The sequence below is a fragment of the Haliotis cracherodii genome, unplaced genomic scaffold (assembly GCF_022045235.1).
Source record: "Haliotis cracherodii isolate W230 unplaced genomic scaffold, xgHalCrac1.p SCAF_19, whole genome shotgun sequence".
Lineage (NCBI taxonomy): Eukaryota > Metazoa > Mollusca > Gastropoda > Lepetellida > Haliotidae > Haliotis > Haliotis cracherodii.
Genome location: NW_027266274.1, coordinates 8,752,815 through 8,771,395, shown reverse-complemented (window position 1 = coordinate 8,771,395; position 18,581 = coordinate 8,752,815). Strand labels below are relative to the sequence as shown.

The window sequence follows — 18,581 nt, the reverse complement described above, 5'->3', positions numbered from 1 at the left end:
TGCTTGTCGTGAAAGGCGACTAACGGGATCGGGTGGTCAAGCTCCCTGAATTGGTTGATACATGTCATCAATCCCAATTGCGTGGATCGATGCTCATGATATTAATCACTGGATTGTCTGGTCCAGACTGGATTATTTACAGACCGCCGTCATATAGCTGGAATATTGCTGAGTGCGGCGTTAAACAACAAACAATCCAACAAACATGGCACGAATGACAATGTGTGCTCATAAGAGATAAATATTTTGTTGATTTGCCACTCTTTGGAAGAAAAAAAAACGAAAAACAAATTTCAACATTGAAGTATTGGCATCCGCGAACCAGAAAAAAACCCCCATTTCATCCAGCGTACCGCAGCGCTTCATCCGGAGGACCATTTAACAGGGCTCGGCATCCGACCGCATATACCATGCAAAAGTTCCTAGAGGCTTCGGGAGAATTGATATATTTCTCTTTGCTGCTTATATCTAGTTTAAACTTGCAAAAGCTCGTCATACATTAAGGACGGGTATTGCCCAATTAACTCTTATATTATTGGGGGGGGGGGGGGGGGGGGGGGGGGGGGGGGGGGGGAAGCACGGGTGGCCCAGTCGTCTAAGGCGCCGCGATTCGCTGTGCAGAGTTGCGTCCCTTGGGCACGCCAGAAACCTATGATTGTGGGTTCGAATCCCGATTCGCCCCAGTTATGTTTCTAGGTTTGTCAGCACCATACCCGTGCTCGTGGGTTTCACCGAAGTGGTCAACGTCTGAGACCTGCATCACTTCGGGCTTTCCTCCCACATTAAGCTGACACGCCGTGATATAACTGGAATACTGTTAAAAGCGGCGTTAAACCCAACTCACTCACTCACTCTTATATTATGCCGTATTCGTATGATAATCATCTTTATATATCTTTTTACGATATGCACAATAACAAAATACAACATATGTTTTAATTTGTTTTGAAAATTCCTATTTGTCATTGAAACTATATATTACGTTTCTTCTTCTACAGATGTTGCGCCACTGATATTTATTATAAATATGCTATTTTATAGATGGGCCTGTCTGTGTAGGGCAATTTTGGCCTAAGACCAGTTGTTGCTTAGCGGCCCAAGCCAAAGTCAAGGTATCAGACTGAGTGAGTAACATTTAACGCTGCGGTCAGTTATATCACGGCGTCCCGTAAATGATAAAGTGTGGACCAGGTACACCGGTGACTGAAAACATGCACAGGGATGCACGCCGTCTATTATAAGACACCCATGCATAGTTCTATGGTTACTTAATTGGTACGACGATAGCCGTGGACATCTTCCCGAGGCAAGGGAGTTAGCTAACAGTAAAAGTCCAGTTTCCACGTGGAAACTGGACTTTTGTAGTCAGTTTATTCTCTTGCCTCGGGAAGATGGTTGTGCCTTTTTCCTGAAACAATTGGGGAAAGGTCGGATTTTCCACATGAATATTACTGCTTTGGTAAAAATATTTTATAGCAAGTATGGTAGGTTTACAACCACCAGTACCTAGAGTGATGACGTAAATTCTGCTCTGGCACACCAGGCCAGTAGAAGCAGGTTCAAACCTCCTACTTTTTCCCACCGAATTTTTTTTCAACACATTTTCAACCACTTCATCAACTACACACATACAGAGTATTTGCTGCGAAACCGAATTCACTTTGGGCTTTCCCCCATCAAGATGACACGCCGTCATATAACTGGAATACTGGTCAAAGCGGCATGAAACCCAAGTCACTCACTCACCCGAGGCAAGGGCGTTAACTGACTATAAAAGTGGTGGGAACTGGTCCCACTTGCACAAAGCGATCTTAGCGCTAAGATGATCGTTACTCCTATACTTTAACACAGGCTTACAATAGTCGTAGCGCTAGGATCGCTTTGTGCAAGTGCGCCCTGGACTTATATAGTCAGTGGACGCCCTTGATTCGGGAAGATGCTTGTCGTTAGACTCAGGCCGGTTCAGCTACAACTCGAAGTAATATATGTAATATAAATACAAACATCTCAGGAATAAATACTGTAAACCTCTTACATTTGACGGAGTCATAAACAAACTGTTATTTGCATAAACCGGCTAATCTTGATGAAATTGACGATGTACTGGATCATCGTAAGTAATGGGTCTTCATGGCTTAGTACGCCTACTCCAGCTTTATTTTGCAACATTTCACGTATTAGTATTTACTGCATTATGAAAAATTGTACCACGTTGTAAAAAATGTGTTCGGATCCTAAACACAAACCTAAACACATTCTTTGTCCCATTATTTTGACACGTTGCCAGGATTGTAAAAACAGTATGTTTGTTTGTTTGTTTTTAACGCCGCACTCAGCAATATTCCAGCTATATGACGGCGGTCTGTTACATAATCGAGTCTGGACCAGACAATCCAGTAATTGACATAATGAGCATCGATCCACGCAACTGGTATCGATGACATGTATCAACCAAGTCAACGAGCCTGACCACCCGATCCCGTTAGTCGCCTTTTTCGACAAGCATAGTCGCCTTTTACAGCAAGTATGGGTTGCTAAAGACCTATTCTAACCTGGAATCTTTACGGGTCTAAAAGCAGTATGAATGAATTGGTTTGTGGGTGGGTGGGTAACTAACAAAAAGAGTCTATCGTTGTAATCACATATACTTTCATCTTTCTGTAGAAGAGAATTACTAATGGTGATACAGCAACAACACATTTATGAATAGATACATTTATGATTCTCGGCGGGGTATGAATTTTAACATACAATCCCTTGATTTGTAGTGCTTCACGATACCACCTGTGCCACGGAGATTTGTTTGTACATTATTATGTTAATTGTACCAAGTTCGTTGTAAATCCTGGTGGTATATGTTGCTATGCAAGTGCCTGTGAATCTGGTTTGCACATCTAATTTCAATATATATTATGCATTTTATCCATATTTGACTTATTGCCTAATAATATGCACTTTAATTAAATAAGTAAAATTCTAGACATGTTTAAACATGGGCTATACTGCACAAATTCTGAACATGTCTAGACGTTTAAATTCAAAATGTTTAGATTACAGGGATGTTGTCATTAGGCTGTGAACGATTTCATGTGTTTATAGACCCTAAAGTGATAAGACAGAACACACCAAAATGTGTATTCCGTTTAGAATTTAAACATACCTAATATTTTACCCTGTTGTACTTATTCTACCTCTAACATGCATGGGATGCAACGGTTGGCACGTATAACAGCTTACAGCTTCAGTCCACTATAGATGGTTGGCGTTGCACCCCAATTTGCGATACTGAATAAATAACTTTATTTTGAACCTCTCTTAGTTGTTTTTACAAGTATTAATCATGATGTGTTGGAAAGTTCTATTAACATGAAAAGAATTGGTGAATCAATATCATATAATGCTTAAACGATGCAACAAGAACAAAACTTTCCGACTCTTTTTGTAAATGCAGTCTGCTTTAATTGTATGTTAAACATTTAGTTTATCATCTTCGTTTTGTTTCTTTGTTTGTTTTTTAACGCCGCACTCAGCAATATTCCAGCTATATGACGGCGGTCTGTAAATAATTGAGTCTGAACCAGACAATCCATCATTGACATGCATCGGCCAAGTCAGCGAGCCTGACCACCCGATCCTGTTAATCGCCTCTTACGACAAGCATAGTCGCCTTTTATGGCAAGCATGGGTTGCTGAAGACCCGTTCTACCCCGGATCTTCACGGGAAATCAATGATAGAACATGCACCATTACCACAGCAACCCATGCTTATCGTAAAAGGCGATTTACTTGTCGTAAAAGGCGACTGACGGGATCGGGTGGTCAGGCTCGCTGACTTTTTTTGGAGCACCTTTAGAATACAGGGTACCACAAGTTCTCGCGAGGACGATCTCTGCCGTAGGTCACATGTCTCAAGACAAGGAACCAGTTTTTGTGAGAATCCGTCGAACGCGAACCCGCGACCTTCGGATTGTTAGCCTGACAGCTAACCGACTGAGCTACGTCACAGGCTTCGCCGGTGTGACTGGCAACAAAATACTACATATTACGTCACAGGGTATGATCACGTGTTTGAAAAGTTTGTGATACTGTATTCTAAAGGTAGGCCTTTTTTAAAGTTCATGTTATCGTATCCCAATGCGCAGATCGATGCGCATGGTGTCAATCACAGGAATGTCTGGTCCAGACGACTAGATTCTATTTGCAGACCGCCGTCACATTATTGCCGAGTTCGGCATAGGCCAACGGGATTATCTCTCCAAGACCGTTCCCAAACGTGATCAGCTGGTTAGGCTTGCTGACTTGGTTGATTCTTGTCATCGTATCGCTTCTACGTAGATCGATGCTCATGGTGTCAATCGCTGGATTGTTCCCGATTCGAAATTCACTGACCGCCGTCACATTTATTGCCGAGAGCGGTAAAGGCCAACGGGATTATCTGCCAAAGACCGTTCCCTAAATTACAAATATACATGTTGAAATACAACTACAACCACCAGGACAGTTACGTCAATTAATAAAGGAGAACCACTCCCCTCCACACACCCTTGGCCGTGGCCTCAGCCTCCATATGTTGCAAAGGCTCATGGGATACAATAGTCCATCCAATCAAAACGCGTATCGCCAGCGGCGTTCCCTAGCGACGCCATTCTATCCCCCTGGGGCGTCAAAGGAAGGAGTCAGAAAGTCGTACTGGCGGAAAAATCAAACATGGCTCAGGTTAATCAAGACATGGAACCGCCTAAATGGTGTCAGGCGTCGACAGCAGCTTCACTTCAAAGATTTACACGTGGACCTGGGTGAGTAGAAGCATATGTTTGATGTTTTCACTCTTTTCATATTTGCAAAGTGAGCCATGACTTCCGCCCAACTCTCAACTTGCTACGAAAGCAGGAATCGGAAGTTTCGTGTGTTTGTTGAGCTTAAACATTGTTAATTGCTGCAATATAGCTCATCTCGAACTTAAAACGTCATATTCATTTGCCATGACAAGCAGATTTAACCAAATATGCACTTTATAAATATAAAATAATGGAGGTTTTCATTCGATGAGAGACCATATTGTCTCTTACTAGTCTTAGGCTGTCGTTTGTTCACTGAAGCGCTCTCTTGGCGAAAACAGTTTTCGGTTAGAGCTAAATCGCCTTTTAGTTCAAGTAAGCGCTCATAAAATATCTCACGCATATGCTGTAATTATTGCTTCTATTTAGTAGATCTAGTAAGCAACGATGCATAACTTCTTTTTTTATAGTAATTATGTGCAGTATAGCCCATGCACTATTAAGCTGTGTCATACATTTTTATAAAACAACTTGGTGGTCAGGTGTAGTTAGCAACAAGCCGAAAAACCAAGTAGACACATTAATTTATGGATAACAACTTCTTTAATACTGTGAAGTCTGTTATCCATAAATTGTGTCTGCTTTGTCACCTGTCAACTTCTGAGTGATGCCTGTCAAACAAATCAACCTTAAAGCTATGAGCAGCTGCTGAGAGGATCCAACAGTCCTCAGAAGGGATTTTTCTTTACAGTTTGACATGTCTCTATGGTTGGCCTGATGTTCAAAGAGTTGTCTGAAGAACAACAGGGCCTTATTACCAATTATGTATTCTTACTGGAACTGTTGGTTTGTTTAACAATGAATGCCAGATTATGTAGATATGAATATTAATCAGCAGATATTAAGAAACATTAAAGTATGTGTGACTATATAGACTATCAACTAACTCAGTAGTCCTAGCAGAGTCTTCGGAAGGCCCAATGGTAGTTTGGATCAAGAGTATGGTTTGTCTATCGATCTAAAATATTTGTCTTTATATATTTGTCCCAATCCTAATATACATAGTTAGCTGGTGAATAGTAACTGTGTGATTATTAAATTATTTAAAATTCATTAACAATCATGTTTGAAATTTAAGGGCGCCTGTGGTCTTTTGTTTGTTAGTTTGCTGCAATGGTATTTGAATCTGGGGACCCCCTAAATATTTGACTTTGAACATTGGGGTTCAATTTTATGCTTGATCTTTAACACTTATTAAGAATGTTTAACAATCATCCAAAATTGCTTGTGTCAAAGGCCCCTCAAGTATATGTACTGGTATTATACAGTCTTTGAACTGAACCATTTGGGAAGAAATTGCCAATGCTCTCTACACCAGCTACTTCAGTGAAGCAAATAAGGCAATGTCTTTTTCGAAGAGTGTCAGACTTAAGAGTAAGTTATGGGTTCGAGAACCCCCTGGTTTTTCTAGACTACACACATGGTTGTATTCACACAGGTGATTTATGCATGTTTATTGAAGTATTCAATCAGGTGCAGAAATGTCATTAGAACTATTACTTATTTATTTTGTAATACTGCCAATTTGTTGACTTGATATTACAAGTTGAATTAGTAATATTTATCCCAATTACTGTCCATTACTGTCCAATCAACTGACTTTTGTTAGGTCTTAATTTCATGTTAATGAAGTTGTAGTTGACAACATTTATCTTTGTGATCATGACAGCCTTTTAAATGCATGTCCCTGTTGGGATTCTGTTTCAAAACAGGTCACAGACAGTAGCCTGTGCTTAAATGTGTAGAACCTTACTATTGTGTAGCCTGGTTGATTTTATGTCACAGTACAGCATCAAACAGTCAGGCCTCAAAGTTGCAACTAAAACGGTAGCCAATGCGACCTAACTTTCAGTCTGTCTACTGTCTAAAATTCAGAGGTAGCCAAATGACTACCTTGAAAAATATCTTGTGGCAACTAAATTCTATTGCTACATGTCTGTAGACACAAAAATTAATAACAGCTGATATTGGAAAACACGTCTACTAATAATTGTACTCGCAAATAATTCCTTCTTAAGTCAGCAGTGAACCAAAATACAAAAAAATTAATGTAATTAGTAATTTATTTTGGTTGACAATGCTCATTGGATAAGCCAGGATATACCTCGCTATATAATCTAGTAACATAAATTGCATCATTGTTCAAGTCACAAGTAACAAAATTCAAGTTCAGTTTCCATTAAGATACAATTTCAAGACTAGGGCTGTAACCTGTACATATTATAATAGTTATTTGATAAAGATAATTTCAAATGCTTTTGGCTACCTACAATATTGGCTTGACTTCTTGATTTTACCACTGGCTACCTGGAAAAAATATACTTGTAGCCATAGGGCTACTTGGTAAAAATTTAAACTTTGAGTGAGTGAGTGAGTTGGGTTTAACATTGCTTTTAACAGTATTCCAGTTATATCGCGGCGTGTCAGCTTAATGTGGGAGGAAACCCCGAAGTGATGCAGGTCTCAGACGTTTACCACTTCGGTGAAACCCATGGGCATGGGTATGGTGCTGACAAACCTAGAAACATAATTGGGGCGAACCGGGATTCGAACCCACAATCATAGGTTTCTGGCTTGCCCAAGGGATGCAACTATGCACAACGAATCGGGGAGCCTTAGAGGACTGGGCCACCTGTGCCCCCTAAACTTTGAGGCCTGAAACAATGGTCATCCAGTTAGTTACCAGGCTGATACTTACATAGATGTAGGTGGATTTAGATATCGGACAAACCTCTCAGGATCTCAGGATCTCAGGACAATAGTTAACCTTGAATGTTGACTTCCTCACTCTCTCGAGCAATGTTCTGCAGTTTGGGATCAATTACTTTGCAGTGTATGAACTTAAAGATAAAAGTTTGTTTTTATCAGAGCTCCAGATAAGGTGCGTATCTGCGTGAAATAGGCATCAGAAATGCGGAAATGCGCAGTAAAATAAAATCCAAGCGTATCAAATACGCAATGAACATTACATTAACGCTACAAAAATAAAAATTGTGCGTATCATCAAAATATTGTGAAGTAACCCTGTGTATTCGATTAGCAAATCAGCAACTTATTTTGAAATTATAAACAGACATTCCGTCAACCTTGCCAAACTCCACGATGACACTTACATTATGATCATTTGCCATAACACTTTCTTGTGGAAGTATCGTGGTATACTTGAGTCCTATAAAGCTCTCGAACCCAGACGACACCAGTTTGCAGGGACTAGATGAATAGTGTTTTTAAATATTTAACTTAAATACCCGCATGTGTCAAAACTAGTGAGTAACAGAAATTTGAATACCCAGATAGAATTACTGATACCCAATAATTTTAAAATGCATGGGTAAAATACCCACAACACCAAAAGCCTATCCGGAGCTCTGTTTTATGTTTGAATACGTGTTTGCTTACATTAATGGAACATATTGTCAGTTCAATTTCAACTTTTCTTTTTCAGCTCAGTGGTCACTCTTCTGAACCTGCTCACAGACAGTGCAAAACTGGAGAAGAGAATCAGCAGAATTTACAAGGACTTTGATAACAAATGGAGACAGAGTGTCATGACCAAAATTGGTAAGTTTGTGAAACACAGGCATGCTGCCATGTGAATGCTGTCATGAGAATCTATATGATTGTTTCTGTGTACATTAAGGTGGGCAGGATTACCTGTATATCAGTGATTTCAAATAGCGATTTTTGTCATGTGTTTAATGTTAGACACTTGCCAAATACCTTCGAAATTCCCTATGTGTAATTCCCAAGTGCAAGTTCGCCAAGATAGAGGTTAATTCTCGGAGCATGCACATTTCCCACACTTCCCTCATCAACATCCGGGGCCCCAAGATGGCGGTGTGGTCAGTTGTTTCAAATGTGAAAGGCAAAGCCAAAGTGTGGAAGCACTTCCGTCTAAAACAATATATGGCAAAATTGATGAACGAAATATTGTAGTCTGTCGCGTGTGAGCCTCTGAATTTATGGTTTTATAATTACACAATATATTGTGATATGTATCGCTATACACACTTATGCATTACAATATATTGTGATTCACTGTTCAGCTCCTATACTAATCCATAGTGTACACTACAGGTTGCATACAACCACTTGAATGCTGGCATGAGAATCTATATGTTTGTTATCTATGTACATACAGGTAGCAACTTAGCATACGACCAGGTGAATTCTATCATGAAAGTCTGGCTGGAAACTGTAAAGCAGAAGGAGGATCTACATGCTAAATGCCTTAATGCAATGTATGCTCCAAGAGGCCCAATTGAGACACTTCATATGTAAGTATTTAGCCAGATAGAGTGAGTGAGAGAGTATGGTTTTATGCTGCTTTTAGCAATATTCCATCAAAACCACAGTGGGGGACATCAGAAATGGGCTTGATATCAATGTGGGGAATCGAACCAGGGTCCTCAGCCTGACGAGCAAATACTTTAACCACTAGGCTACTCTACTGCCCCTCCAGCCAGATAGAAATACATGTAATCATTTACTTGCAACAACCTAGAGCGTTTTAATTGCATATGATGTTGTATTCAGATTGGCTGACTGAAGTACAAATCACATGGCTATATATGTGTGCATTGTGTGACCTATCAACCACTGGTGTGTCAGGTAGTCAGTAGTGTACACAGCTGTCCTTGATAACTGACAAACAGACATTAAACAACTTTCACTCAATGATACTCTGTGTACTGAATACAAGCACCAGTATTCCTTTGAGTCAACTGCAACAGGATGACACAATGGCCTTTCAGTTCTTTTTGTGGCGACTGAATGAAGTCAATTAATGTTATTGAGTTGAAATATGAACTTTGTATGCTTTTGTTCTGATTACTATATAGTTTACCTATATGTTAATAAATGTGTATCAATAAGCAACTTGTGGAATACGAGGGCTTTACCAGTTAATGTTGCCAATGTGGCCTCATTGTTGGTTGGAAGTGAACAAGTGAAAAAAATCATGAAATTTGGACTTGGGAATTTTAATATGATTTGTTGATCCAATGATATATCTGCTGGGAGATGTTGTGAATATAGAATATTATCACTTTGGATAGTGGTAACTAATCATTTTTCTAATAAGGATACTCAAATAAACCAGTTTTGATACTTGAAATACACAGGGTAAACCATCAGGCCAGTGCTCATTTCTATCCCTGGTAACACGAAAATTTCATTTAAAGTTTGGGCTATTCAGAAACTTTCTCTGGCAAGTCTTGATGAAAATGTACCTGTAGTTTAGTTTTTGTTTCTTGAAATAACAACAGAAATTTTCTGTCTTTGGTGATGACTCTTGTATGGGGAAAACACAAGAGAGAATGGACTTGCCAGGACATTCTTTCCATTAGCCTTTTCCAAATTTTCCTAGCTGTAAATTGGTAATATTTCTAATGCCAGCCTGGGGCACGGGTGGCCCAGTCGTCTAAGGAGCCGCGATTCACTGTGCAGAGTTGCGTCACTTGGGCACGCCAGAAACCTATGATTGTGGGTTCGAATCCTGGTTCGCCCCGTTTATGTTTCTAGCTTTGTCAGCACCATACACACGCTTGTGGATTTTACCACGGTGGTAAACGTCTTAGACCTGCATCACTTCAGGCTTTCCTCCCACATTAAGTTGACACGCCGCGATAATACTGGAATACTGTTAAATGCAGCGTTAAACCCAACTCACACACTCACTCTTATGCCAGCTCCTCATCTTCATCTTAGGTACATCCACTCAGAAGATGTCAATGCTTCAAGGAAGGCCACTCAGTCACTCTATGAAAGGACAAAGAAGAAACAGCTTAAGCTGGAGAAGGAGATTGACCAGCTGAAAGAGGTGATTGCTTATGATCTGACAGTCTGCCAAAAACTACCCTAAAGTTTCTTTCAGCATCAATTACAGTAGATTTTAGTCATAACATGGAATATTACTAGTACTGGACTGATTTCTAAGTGAAACCAATAACCATACAATAGGATTGGGTATATTGGCTCTTTGATGTTGCAGTTCCTTCCTTTTTGTTGTAATTTCTTTCTGTGGCCATCAGGCACTCAATTCATGAATGGCTTTGATGTAGGCTTTCCATTACAAAATCACAGGGAAGTACCTTATTTTTTTTAATAAAGTGGTTGTTTTGCAATTACAGTCAATGTTGAACTGCTGATGTGTGCAGAAAGGCGATTCCTTTGCAGTGCATTTAGGCCATGTGACTTGAGGTCCTCCAGCCTTTTGGTGTGACTTGATGACTACCTTTAAGAAGGTTAACATTCATCATCACGGATAATGGTCTGGATAACAAGTCTCTGTTCTAGTCTGTCAATAAAACAGACCATGAAAACAAAACAAGCCTGTCACTGGGCTTATTCCTCCATTCTATTCCAGGACTTTTACCTGTCAAAGGACAAGGCAGTTGACTTCAAGCCACAGCTGGATGAAGCATTCAGAGAGAGGGAGGATAATCCTACCAAATTCCAGGTTCTCTTGGGTCACTGGCAGAAACTGGAGGCTGAATCTAAGGAGGCCAAGACATCCTACAAACAAAAACTGCATGAGGAAAAATCTCAACGAATGACGTTCATAGAAGTAGGGACAAAAAGATATAAACATATTTTCATTCGTGACTTTGAAAAATTTATATTGTATTATCCGAGTACCTGTTTATGATACTATCACCTTTGTATCAGAGTCACGATTCTTATGTAGTCATGATTGATTGCTTCACTTAATAAGGCAGATCTGTCATGCATTACAGGGGTAGAAACTAACAGTTTCAGTCCACTAGTCCTTATAATGATAACATATAGCAAAACCCTTAAAAATGGCAAATTTCTACTAGTCCTTAGGATACCTTAACTATTTGGCAGTTTGGCAAGGACTACAGGACTAGTGCCAATTTCTAACGCTGCATTAATGAATGCACTTTTTCATGAAATATTTGCCTGTAAAATGAAGAATGTATGGTAGATATAACTTATGAAAATTTTTAATGATGGATACAAGTTAATGTGTGTGGTTGATGGTTTTGGGATAAGACACACTAGCAGATGGGAGATCGTGTTTATAGGACACAGCCAAAATGGTCTCAGGCTTTTACCTCAATTTGTGTTTGACTATGGTTTTGGAATTCTATCAGAATCATGAGTGATAATTGTTTCAGGAAATGAAAAGATTCCAGAAGGATTCTGACGCCTATGAGATGGTTCGTCTTGAAAACCTCCAGTCTGTTTTGGGCTTGATGTTGAAGTGCAACAAATCAGTAGAGATTCAGAGGTGAGGCTTTACAGTATTGTGTTTTCTGGTATGCTTCTGGTATGCCTGAAACAGTAATTATAACTGGCATGAATAGTGTTATAGTGTCACATAAAATAACAGTTTCTATAATCCATAATCTTGGTTTTTAACTCTCTGATTGACTTTCCTAAAATGACTCCTTTGAAGGTCATGATGGGTCTTTTCTTTTGGAAATGGCAAGACTCTGAACACAGTATTTACATATCAACTCACTGGGTTTTCAATCACTGTCATCAATCACTTTGGGAGGGTGGTGGGATTTTGTATGAAGACCAGATATTTGTTCAGCTACAGCTGCAAAACCTGATTTATTTATTAGTTAAAACAAGTAACCTAAATATTCTTCTTTCCTTGTAACAATGTAATTTTTTGTGGCATTATTATTTTTTTCGAGCGCTTTCTGGTACAATAAATTGTTTTCGATAAAATCCCAGACCCACCCCACAAGAATATGAAATGGCCTGTCCCTACAACTTTGAGCATGTTGAGGCATTATGTAAGTACCATTTACATTTCTTATTTCAGGAAAGAGACACTGCAGCCAGTATTTGATGAAGGTATCTCCGATCTTGACAGGTTAAACATTGAGAGAGAAATTGCCCTCTTCAACCAGTTCTATGTGTATGAGCACAAGTTTCCACAGGACGAGGTGAGTTTAGCATCCCAGACACCCTTGTGAATACCAGCTTGAAAAATGATAGGGGTGGAGGTGGTAGGTGGGGGTAGTGGGCGGATCTTGTCACACATACTGTATGTTGCCTGTGTAAACTCTGTGTAAAGTCTGAACCAGATGCGCTAAATTGTTCAGATTTATTGTTGTGATTCCCTTTATTGTAGCATCATGTTAGGCAAGTAAAAAATGATCAGGGCAAGTGATATTGTTTTTTCAAGTTTGTTCACCCCTGCAGTGAATTATTAATTTAGTACTGATATCGGTGATTTTGTATCGATATAGCGTCGATATTACAAATATATCGATACATCAGTACATCAATCTAAAATAACATCCCTCATATATAGTATAACTTGGATTGTACTGATACAGCTTCACCCATCTGAAATCAAGGCAGAGAAGAAATCTGGCAAGGAATCATCTATGAAGGCATCCAAATCCAAGGACAATGATATTGTGTAAGTCTCAGTAGCTTTAAGTAATGGATGTTTCCAAGATGTTTTTTGGCAGTAGTTTACATTTGTGAAGGGGTCCATTTCCATAATACTAAAGTTAGAAATTAAAGGCTGGTATTCCTCAGATTAACATACCATAGTAGAAAATCTCAAGGACCCCAGAACCCTGTATATTGTACTTATGTACAATTCTATGTGTAACACAAACTCTTGTATTCCTACTGAAGACTATTTACAATTCATACATATGCATCATTTGTTATATTTTTATGAAAAAATTCTTACAAGATCATCAGTGCTATTCTTCTATAAGCATTGGTAAAATAAAAAAGAAGAAATTTCATTTAATGTTACGTTTACCCGAAATGTGGATATGGTTATGATACCGTCTGAGCTGTTTTGTCATTTGTGTGTGTTTGTTGCAGCCAAGTCTTGCCAGCCAAAGACAACACGACTGTGTTTGTACAGACCAGGGTAGACTCGGATGATGACATGGGTGAGTATTTTAGCCTTAAGCAATGCAAGTGGGTATTGACTTGTTTTGTGTCTTTGTACCCTGATGGGTACCTGGTAACCTTTCAAGGAGAAAAACTCTTGACATGGATGTGTCAGCTGTTGTGTATGGGGTGTGGCAAGGTGTATGGGGTGTGGCAGGGTGTATGGGGTGGGAGGGTGTACGACATGTGGGAGGATGTATGGGGTGTGGCAGGGTGTATGGGGTGGGAGGGTGTATGGGGTGTGGCAGGGTGTATGGGGTGTGGCAGGGTGTATAGGGTGTGGCAGGGTGTATTGGGTGTGGCAGGCTGTATGGGGTTAGGCAGGTTGTATGGGGTGTGGCAGGCTGTATGGGGTGTGGCAGGCTGTATTGGGTGTGGCAGGCTGTATGGGGTGTGGCAGGTTGTATGGGGTGTGGCAGGCTGTATGGGGTGTGGCAGGCTGTATGGGGTGTGGCGGGGTGTATGGGTCAGACAAACCAGTGGTTGATACCATGAGCAGCTAACATGTATGGTGACACGCTATCAGCCAAGTGACTGGACCAGACCACCAGATCCAATTTGGTCATCTCTTTATAACAAGCAATACTGCTAGGGACATATTCTCAATGTCGTTGGTGTTTTATATGTCACGGTGCTCTAATGGGAGACCACCTTTGGTAGACACACATCAATGTCCCTGTGTCATGGTGCTCTAATGGGAGACCACCTTCGGTAGACACACATCAATGTCCTGGATGTTGTGTGTGTCATGGTGCTCTAATGGGAGACCACCTTTGCTAGACCCGCACCAATGTCCGTGGTGATTTGTGTGTCATGGTGCTCTAATGCGAGACCGCCTTTGGTAGACGCACACCAATGTCCTGGATGTTGTGTGTGCCATGGTGCTCTAATGTGTGATCACCTTCGGTAGACACACATCAATGTCTGTGGTGATATGTGTGTCATGGTGCTCTAATGGGAGACCGCCTTTGGTAGACCCGCACCAATGTCGTTGGTGATTTGTGTGTCATGGTGCTCTAATGGGAGACCGCCTTTGGTAGACCCGCACCAATGTCGTTGGTGATTTGTGTGTCATGGTGCTCTAATGGGAGACCGCCTTTGGTAGACCCGCACCAATGTCGTTGGTGATTTGTGTGTCATGGTGCTCTAATGGGAGACCGCCTTTGGTAGACCCGCACCAATGTCCTTGGTGTTTTATATGTCACGGTCCTCTAATGGGAGACCGCCTTTGCTAGACCCGCACCAATGTCCTGGATGTTGTGTGTGTCATGGTGCTCTAATGGGAGACCGCCTTTGGTAGACGCACACCAATGTCCTGGATGTTGTGTGTGTCATGGTGCTCTAATGGGAGACCACCTTTGCTAGACCCGCACCAATGTCGTTGGTGATTTGTGTGTCATGGTGCTCTAATGGGAGACCGCCTTTGGTAGACGCACACCAATGTCCTGGATGTTGTGTGTGCCATGGTGCTCTAATGTGTGATCACCTTCGGTAGACACACATCAATGTCGTTGGTGATTTGTGTGTCATGGTGCTCTAATGGGAGACAACCTTTGCTAGACCCGCACCAATGTCGTTGGTGATTTGTGTGTCATGGTGCCCTAATGGGAGACCACCATTGGTAGACACACATCAATGTCCCTGTGTCACGGTGCTCTAATGGGAGACCATCCACAATCTGCCTTGGTTGCATTGTATGTCATTGTACTTTGTAGCTTTAGAATGAAATTGTCATTTTTGTAGCCATAACACTAAATGCAGCAACCTCCATGAAATTTCAGTATCAGTGAATCAGATAAAAAATATCAGGATATAGAGGTTAGAAAATCAGTGTTAACATATATGTTAGGTTTATGCATAAATCAGTGTGGATGTTGATCATATTTCTTAGTCCTACTCTCCTGTGGTGATTAAAGGGATTGGGTGGTCAGGCTCTGTGACTTGGTTGATTACGTGTCATCGATCACACTGTCAGGGGATGAGGCTCATAGTATCAATCACTGGTTTGTTTGGGCCTGACAACTGCTTAGTCAGTGTTACTTTTTAGATTTTCTATTGAATTACAAAACACTTAAACACAATTTTGTCAATGTTTAATAATTGGATCAGTGGTTTCAGTTTGTGTTTCAATTACAATTTTAAGGAGACATACGATTTTCGACAGAAGTTTTTTAAATTATGTTTTTTCACAAGCAGGTAATCAACCTGTAACAATGTGCTTTGGTTCATATTGCAGATCCTAAGAGCTGGTAGAGCTTATGCACAGTTTTAATGCAACTTTATTTCTTCAGACTCATGGAAGCATTCGCATCCCGTGACTCTCACTACCCCGAGGCCGGTGATTACACGCTACCTTCCTGATGTTGAGATTCCAAACATTGTGTCAGAGACTATACCAGACACAGCTCCCATCAGAAAGGAGACCATTGTGGAAAATTATATGAGCCTCTGTAAGTACTATATGTTGTTCTAGTTAGTTGGAGTCTGATTTCACTGATCAAAATTCACTTATAACATGGTTAACTGCAGTGCATAACACAACTCTGCTACCATTACTCTTCCTATTAGATAGAATATGAGTTGTTTGTTAGGAAAGACACCGAATCTGTAAGTACGTTATCCTTATCACCTAAGGCTGTTTAAGGTGCACATCATTGTGCAGATCTTGAAAAATCAGTGTGCATACACACATAACAAAGCTGTGTCATGTTCAGGGAATGACAGTGTTACATTGACCACTTGTCTGTTACGCTGAGTGAAAATCTGGAGGGACTATTTGTTCTCTCCAGAATCTACCAGTGGTTGTTTTCCATGGACTATGGTTCTAAATTGGCGTGGACTAGCTGACTATTGATGCAGCAATAGAAACTAACTGTTCTCGTCCTTATAATGATATACAGGGCTCACTCTAGGAATTTTCTGACATGGACCCTTTATGTGAAAATTTCATGTATATTCCAGAGGTACACCCACACTTGCCCACACAGCACAATGTTAAAATGCCCCGTTGTATTTGAAAATGTGGGCCTTTTTTCAAATTTAGGGGTTAAAAGCACAAGGCCCCACCCTAGAATTATCCTTGCAAAAAGCAAACCCTAAATAATGGTAAATTTCTACTAATCCACATGATACCTTAACTGTTGGGTACTTAATTTGGCAAGGACTATAGGACTAGTGCCAATTTCTAATGCTGTTGATGTCTACTCTTGAATGAGGCTGCGTTAGGTTTGAGTTCAATATGGAAATTAAATCTACAAGATGAAAACCTACACTTGAACACAAACACAATTGTCATGAAATGTGTTGATTCCTGTTTCAGCGGAGTCTGACTCTGATGATGAGGCAGTGTCTCCATCATTTCCAATGACACAATCCACTGACCCCAGATGCGTCATGAAACCTGTGGCAGGCCAGAAGATCAAAGTGTATGCTCTGAAGGACTTCACTGCTCGCTCAAAGGATGAACTGACATTCAAAGCAGGTAGGTTGATATAATTAAGGTGTTTGTCATTGTCATAAATACATTTGGCTTTGTTACATATGTTGACTTCCTTAAGAGACTATTCTAAAACAGAACTATGTATTGAGCCAATGATAATTAATAATTGAAACATTATTAGCATATTTGACAAAAGGTTTTATCAAAATGTATATTAGCATTAGAAACTAACATTTTTAATCCACTAGTCCTTATAATGATACCTTAAAGGGGCAAATTTCTACTTGTACTTATGATACCTTAACTATTGGGCAGTTTGGCAAGGACTATAAACTAGTGACAATTTCTAACACTGTATATATGTCAACCAAGGGAATGCTGTGACTCAACAATAGCTTTGTACTGTTTCTCAGTGGACTGTTTCAAATCCTAAGTCAGTAATACCCTTTGAGTTCAGATAATACCGTCCATCTCTGAAACAGAAATAAGACCATTTATGATAATGGACATTAAGTTTTTCAACTTGTTGATTTATTGAGTATGATTTTACGCCCCTTTTAGCAATATTCGCGCAATATTCCAGCAATATCACGGCGGGGGACACCAGAAATGGGCTTCACACATTCTACACATATGGGGAATCGAACCCAGGCCTTTGGCGTGACAAGCGAACGCTCCAACCACTAGGCTACCCCACCGCCCCTTGTTTAAAATCACATTCTGAACATTTGTCACTCACTACTGATCCAGTGGCTGTATTTTTGCTGACAGGTGTATTACACTCTCACTCACTTTCTCCACCCTCAAACCAGCTCAGCCATCCCATGTTCATTACCTTTGCCCTGAAATTATATTGTAATATCATTATTGTAATGTGATCTGCAAATATTTCAAATTCCAACTGACCTGAAGAGTCCCATTGTTTTATTTGTCATCGTTTTGAATTTTACAGGACAAAAGATTTACATCTGTGATCACGAATCAGCTGCTGATGGCCGTGCCTATGGATACATCAAGAAGGGGAAGCTGATCAAGAAAAAGAAATATGGCTTCTTTCCTGAACAGCTGATCACCACAACTAAGTTAAAAGTCAAGCATTCAATCCTGAAGAAGAAATCCTCCAAGAAGGGTACTGAGGATAGTAAGAAATCTTAGATATATTTACAGATGGTTTTTCCTGATGGACCTGGCTATGAACTCGATAACGACTTGGAACTGTGAAATATTTTTTTTTATATTTGTTGATTTGTTTTTACATGGATATATTGTTGACTGTTCTTATATGAACAGTGTATTTGATCTGTGATATTTCTTTGATAGTATTTAATGATATACAGATTATTGTATGGAGGGATGGTTTGAGATGTGATTTATTTGAGTATTTTATAAGAATACACAATCAT

The 18,581-nt window shown here is 40.1% G+C and overlaps 1 protein-coding gene across 1 annotated transcript; it reads left to right on the top strand.

The window, feature by feature from the left end:
- Positions 1-4,701: 4,701 nt before the first annotated feature.
- LOC139467079 (protein kinase C and casein kinase substrate in neurons protein 2-like) lies at positions 4,702-18,333 on the top strand. The gene is made up of 12 exons (XM_071248798.1): positions 4,702-4,796; positions 8,284-8,399; positions 8,980-9,115; positions 10,548-10,659; positions 11,206-11,406; positions 11,981-12,093; positions 12,640-12,763; positions 13,160-13,245; positions 13,668-13,738; positions 16,031-16,189; positions 17,059-17,220; positions 18,131-18,333. The coding sequence occupies exons 1-12, from the start codon at positions 4,708-4,710 to the stop codon at positions 18,331-18,333; spliced, it is 1,572 nt and encodes a 523-aa protein (XP_071104899.1). The 5' UTR covers positions 4,702-4,707.
- Positions 18,334-18,581: the final 248 nt, after the last annotated feature.